This window comes from Micropterus dolomieu, linkage group LG16, assembly GCF_021292245.1.
Source record: "Micropterus dolomieu isolate WLL.071019.BEF.003 ecotype Adirondacks linkage group LG16, ASM2129224v1, whole genome shotgun sequence".
In the NCBI taxonomy this organism is placed as follows: domain Eukaryota; kingdom Metazoa; phylum Chordata; class Actinopteri; order Centrarchiformes; family Centrarchidae; genus Micropterus; species Micropterus dolomieu.
In genome coordinates, this window is record NC_060165.1 from 5716098 (window position 1) to 5722608 (window position 6511).

General features: G+C 40.4%; 1 protein-coding gene across 1 annotated transcript in view; it reads left to right on the forward strand.

The window, feature by feature from the left end:
- LOC123985005 (anoctamin-4-like) overlaps nucleotides 1-6511 on the forward strand; it is a 55957-nt gene that overhangs the window by 35895 nt on the left and 13551 nt on the right. The window contains exons 14-18 of the mRNA XM_046072323.1: nucleotides 1254-1336; nucleotides 3363-3503; nucleotides 3717-3881; nucleotides 3999-4035; nucleotides 4128-4239. Of these exons, the coding sequence (XP_045928279.1) occupies nucleotides 1254-1336; nucleotides 3363-3503; nucleotides 3717-3881; nucleotides 3999-4035; nucleotides 4128-4239 (538 nt within the window). The remainder of the gene's footprint in view (nucleotides 1-1253; nucleotides 1337-3362; nucleotides 3504-3716; nucleotides 3882-3998; nucleotides 4036-4127; nucleotides 4240-6511) is intronic.

Below are 6511 nucleotides of genomic sequence, written 5' to 3' on the forward strand. Positions count from 1 at the left end.
CCTGAAGGCACATTTGAAGTTTAGCTAACTGATGAGTTTCATCTGGTTTGATCGATAGATATAACTGAGTATCATCTGCATAACAATGAAAGCTTATGGAATGTTTCCTGATAATATTGCCTAAAGGAAGCATATATAAAGTGAAGAGGAATCGTCCGAGGACAGATCCTTGAGGAACTCCATGACTAACTTTGGCATGCATGGAGGATTCATCGTTAACTTGTACAAACTGAAATCGATCTGATAAATACGACTTAAACCAGCTTAGAGCGGTTCCTTTAATGCCAATGAAATGTTCCAGTCTCTGCAATAGGATCTGATGGTCAATGGTATCAAATGCAGCACTAAGATCTAATAAAACCAGTACAGAGACAAGTCCTTTGTCTGATGCAATAAGGAGGTCGTTAGTAATTTTCACCAGTGCTGTCTCTGTGCTATGATGAGCTCTAAATCCTGACTGAAAATCCTCAAATGAACTATTGCTGTGTAGAAAGTCACACAGCTGTTTAGCAACTGCTTTCTCCAGAACCTTAGAGAGAAATGGAAGGTACACACACAAAAACCTTATCCCAATCAGGCACCAAGGCTCCCTGAAAACTCAATACACATGATGCATCTCCCAAGACAGAGCACAAAACCAGCACACAGCTGGACCAAATGACTAATCAGCAGTGCAGTGACACCACACAACATGATGCACCAAACAAGTTTTACTGCACTAAGCTTTAGATGAGCCCCTATTTTTTATGACCTGGCTCAAAAGGCCACAACAGAAGGGAGACACCATGATAAACGGTTAACATATGTTTAACAAAAAAAAGGGCCAAATTAATAGTTATTTCAAATTAACATAATTAAAGTATGAAGTATGTAGTCTGTGGTTTCAGTAGTGTTTGTGCAGGATGATGGTTGCATGAATGTATGTGTGAAGGTGTTGTTGCAAAAACAAGATAAATACCACAAAGCAATAGTCCAACCAAAGAAAACCAAACTAAAGGGGAAACCAGTGAGCCAGCCCGCAGGGAGGTCTGACCTGGCCTCGACAGCAGCCTCCTGCAAAATGAGACAACAGGTTACAAATAGCCTACACTCAAAGACACTGGGCCCAGGTGCTTTCAGTTATCACAATCATCTCTTGAGCCACAAGAGAGAGAGAGAGAGAGAGAGAGAGAGAGAGCCACACCCACTCATGACCCCACAGGGCATCACAGTGTGACAGAAATCACTGAAGCTGTTTTATTCATGTCTTCCAGCAACAGTCTTCCTGGAGTTCTGGAAAAGACGCAGAGCTGTCCTCGCATATGATTGGGACCTCATTGACTGGGAGGAAGAGGAGGTGAAGTACTTACTTCCTGTGGTCATTTCAGTTTTGGTATTTCTGTATCTGCTGCTAATCTGTTCCCTTTCAAATATAATAGAAGAATTTGCTGCCATACTGTATTCTATTTAGGGTCCTTTCGTTGTAGTTTAACTTTCTAACTTGTTGCTCTTCGGCTTCGCCAAAAGAGATGTCACCTCAAACAATGCCAGTGTTTCCGCCTTCACAGCATTTTTACAGGGACAACTCAACTTACAAACTCTACACAGTTGTCATACTGCAATTTGGTTTTGTGAGAAATCTTGGTGGATTTATCATTTTTTTGCCTGTCTTTTGTATCAACCTCCAACCCTTGTCTGTCAATCATACTCAAAGTGAGACACAGACTTCTGTTTGTGGGTGTGAAACTGACTCAGTTGCAACTGTTACTTAGATAAATTGTGGTCTTTAAGTTGCAATGCTAATCTTCAATGAGACAATAACTCCAGTAAAGTTCGAGTTAACTCAAGTGTAGTGATAATTTCAAGCAAAAAAAACCCCACATACACGTGTTTCCGAGCTGGTCCCAGGAGCAGACACTTCAAACTCTGTATTACACTGATTGATATATGATAGACCCACCTCCACACATATTCAATAGTAAAACAACAGTGTATTCTATCCTTCAACACTTCTAAAGTAATAAGACTGAAATGTGAAACTGATCAATAAGACATCATCTTGATTAGCATAAAACAACCACACAGTTGGTTAACATCAACACATCCATTCCAAGTTTGTGTGCTGTGTTCCATGATGACCTTCACTGCCTTCAGAGTCGCAATCCACTTGCAAAGGCCCATTGTATTCATGTGTCTAGTCTTGTATTTTACCAGGCCTGAGTGCAGGTGCTAGCAACAATTTGTTATAATCCATAAAGGCCCCATTGTCCCTCAGACCAATAAACATCTGAAACATTATCTTCAACATTACCCTAGTATTTAGTAGTTATCAAGCTAGGCATATGGAATATTCAGACATCATGGCTAAATGCTAAATAAAATTTCTTCAACAGCATGCATATACAATACATTTCGGGCACATCACTTTTGTCAATGTGTAAGCTGGAAACAGTTTTGTGAGCAAGCATCAGCGTTTTATTACATAATGAAATAAAGCCAACCATGTTCTCAGTACAATATTTAAAAATGTATGACTCCCAGGGGTTTGATATTAGATAAATACATGACATTATGAAATACATTATCATACAAATAAATAAAGTAAAATATATCAATAAACTGAATGTTATTTCACTGTAGAAATTAATGATTAGACTGTTTATCACAGTGGCATTTTCCAATGATTGATGGTTTATTTCACTTTATTACTTTTCATAATGTGACTTTTTATTTCATGTCTTCGTTTCATGACATCTTAGTTGTCACCAATCACTGCCCATTCATCCAACCCATCCTTTTTTTTTTATTTTAATTTTATGCGAATTTAGCTAATTAGTTAGCTTGTATTAGCTAGGCTAACAATGAATGACACCAAAGTAATTCAGAATCAACCAACAAGAACCTGATGCAAAGAAGTACATAACCAATAGCCTGAGCCTCACACACAAAATCATAATTTTAAATAGTCAGTACAGGTCAGGTGGGACCAAAGCTTAACATAGTACCACAGTATCTAAGGTAGAGCTCCTTTGAAGACACAAAAAATGGTAGTGGTATAACTACAATTAGAAAAATAATATTACATCCAGCACTACACACACTAAAAAATGAGAAAGCTGTGACCCGTCATTTCAGAGCGTTTAGGTTAATAAGCTTAAAACAATGGTTTGATTTGTTAAAACTGCCAGTTATCACCAAGCAACTGCCTACAATAGCTGCTAACTGGATTAGACCCTGGAACTATTAGACCCTTCGCAAGTGGATCATTTCCTCCACACTGTCTGTACAGAAATATTGTATAGCCTAGTAAGAATTCTTTTTGAAGCAATTCACATTTACTGCTAGATTTTATTTGCTCACATGTCTTGTCCTTTTTCTTTCAGGATGAAATACGCCCCCAGTTTGAGGCCAAATACTCTAAGAAGGAGAGGATGAACCCCATATCTGGAAAACCAGAACCTTACCAGGCCTTCACTGACAAATACAGTCGCCTCATCGTCTCAGCATCCGGGATCTTCTTCATGGTGAGTTTCTGGAGTAAATAAAGGTCAAGTTGCAGGTGTGCCACTCTCACCATCTTCTCACATCATTTGTATGTGCAGCGAGGTACTATTTCCTATTTTTATTCTTAATGTAAATCACTTGATAACATATCTACTGTGTTAAGTGCAATCTGACGTTGATATTTATTATCATTGCTAGTAGTGGTATTTTTGCATGTCACTATGATGCCACAGATACTGGTCGTGATTGCTGCTGTGTTTGGCATCGTCATTTACCGTGTGATCACCGTCAGCACCTTCGCCGCCTTCGGCTGGGCTCTCATCAGGAACAACTCTCAGGTGGCAACCACAGGAACGGCAGTCTGCATCAACTTCTGTGTCATCATGCTCCTCAACGTAGTGAGTTTCTGCTGTCCATCAACAGCAGTAGTGCAAAGATGGAGTGTAGCATGAGAAGTTCCAGATGTACATGTAAAGACTCACTAATGGTCTCTAACACTGTATTTTTTTTTCTAGCTCTATGAAAAAGTTGCTCTTCTTCTTACTAATTTGGGTAAGTTGACAGTACCAGCAAATCTAATATTTAATTTCTCTCATTTTATCAGTTTAGCTCACAGTTCCTCCTTTCTCTCCGTGCCACCACAGAACAGCCAAGAACAGAGTCAGAGTGGGAGAACAGCTTTACCCTCAAGATGTTCCTTTTTCAGTTTGTCAACCTCAACAGTTCAACTTTCTACATTGCCTTCTTTTTGGGAAGGTGAGAAAGTCATGCAGCGCTCACAGATTGAATATGTACATCATGTGTCACTGCAGAAGTGACATTCAGTTCAGTGGAGCTTTATTGGTTTGGGAAACAAACGTTTACATTGAAAAAGCAAGTATGAAATAAAAACATAATTACAAAAGTGAGTACACCCGTCACATTTTTGTAAATATTTTATTATATTTTTTCATGTGACAACACTGAATAAATCACACTTTGCTACAATGTAAAGTAGTGAGTGTACAGCTTGTATAACAGTATAAATTTGCTGTCCCCTCAAAATAACACATCACACAGCCATTAATGTCTAAACCGCTGGCAAGAAAAGTGAGTACCCCCCTAAGTGAAAATGTCAAAATTGGGCCCAGTTAACCATTTTCCATCCCCGGTGTCATGTGACTCGTTAGTGTTATAAGGTCTCGGGTGTGAATGGGGAGCAGATGTGTTAAATTTGGTGTTATCGCTCCCATACTGGTCTCTGGAAGCTCAACACAGCACCTCATGGCAAAGAACTGTCTGAGGATCTGAAAAACGAATGGTTGCTCTACATAAAGATGGCCGAGGCTATAAGAAACTGAGCTGCAGCCCGGTGGCCAAGACCATACAGCGGTTCAACAGGACAGGTTCCACTCAGAACAGGCCTCGCCATGGACGACCAAAGAAGTTGAGTGTACGTGCTCAGCATAATATCCTGAGGTTGTCTTTGGGAAATAGTTGTATGAGTGCTGCCAGCATTGCTTCAAAAGGAGTGGGGGGGTCCAGTGGCAACCTTTGAAGCTCTGGTGAACTCCATACCCAAGAGGTTTTAAGGTAGTGCTGAAAAATAATGGTGGCCACACAGGCACTTTGGGCCCAATTTGGACATTTTTACTAAGGGCCCGTGTCCACCAAAGCGTTTTTTTCTGACACCAGTGTCTTTTTTAACTTCATTCCAATGGGAGCGCAGCAGCGTGACGAGGTGCTGAGCACTGGGCGCTGAGCGTTCTTCTCCGGTCACCGAGAGTTGAAAAACGTTCAACTTTGTGAAAAACGCTACGCTCATCAATGTCACTTTTTACTCAGCTGTCCAGTCACAGTAGACGAAGGGCAGGACAAATTCCACACAACAGCAACTGTTACTATCCTGGAACCGGGCTTCGTCAAACCTCAGCTCTTGGACTAAACGGTGGTACTCGCCGAGATGTTTCCTCGCCCCCAAAATCTCATGAGTCCGTCCTCTCTCTCTACCTGCTTCAGCCTTCTCTTCATACAGAGCAAGTGCTCTACTCTGTGTTGACATTTTTACATCCAGTAAAGTTAGGTCGAACTACTTGCAACAAATGTATCATAGCAACCAAAGCAGGCGGAAAAAACGCTGCGCCTCAAAAACGTCCGCTAGCGCTCCCTACTGGGAGTAGCTGGCGTTTTCAGCTGGCAGAAAAATGCTTTGGTGGACACGGGGGGGATGTAAACTAAATGTTGTTAAACTTAATGTTCCTGATTTCATTGAATGTTTTACATTATGAGGAAGTGCATCTCTGTCTCAGCCTCACCTGTCCACCAGTGACCACATATTAGTTACTGTACTTAGAAAGTAGAGACAGATCCTTACCATCTCTGACAGTATAGAGATATTCTGCCAGTTCATAATCTCTTTATAGGACCAGATACCATTCTAATCTACTCTGGCTTTTAGTTTCTTCTTTCCAATCTCCCAAATAGGTTTCTTTGTGTTTATATTTGGTTTAGAATATGTTATCTCGTTTGTTATTAATTGAAGTGTTAAGAGTATATACAGTGGGTACGGAAAGTATTCAGACCCCTTTAAATTTTTCACTCTTTGTTTCATTGCAGCCATTTTCCAAAAATCAAAAAAGTTCATTTTATTTCTCAGTAATGTACACTCAGCACCCCATCTTGACAGAAAAAAACAGAAATGTAGAAATTTTTGCAAATTTATTAAAAAAGAAAAACTGAAATATCACATGGTCATAAGTATTCAGACCCTTTGCTCAGTATTTAGTAGAAGCACCCTTTTGATCTAATACAGCCATGAGTCGTTTTGGGAAAGATGCAACAAGTTTTTCACATCTGGATTTGGGTATCCTCTGCCATTCCTCCTTGCAGATCCTCTCCAGTTCTGTCAGGTTGGATGGTAAACGTTGGTGGACAGCCATTTTCAGGTCTCTCCAGAGATGCTCAATTGGGTTTAAGTCAGGGCTCTGGCTGGGCCATTCAAGAACAGCCACGGAGTTGTTGTGAAGCCACTCCTTCGTTATTTTAGCGG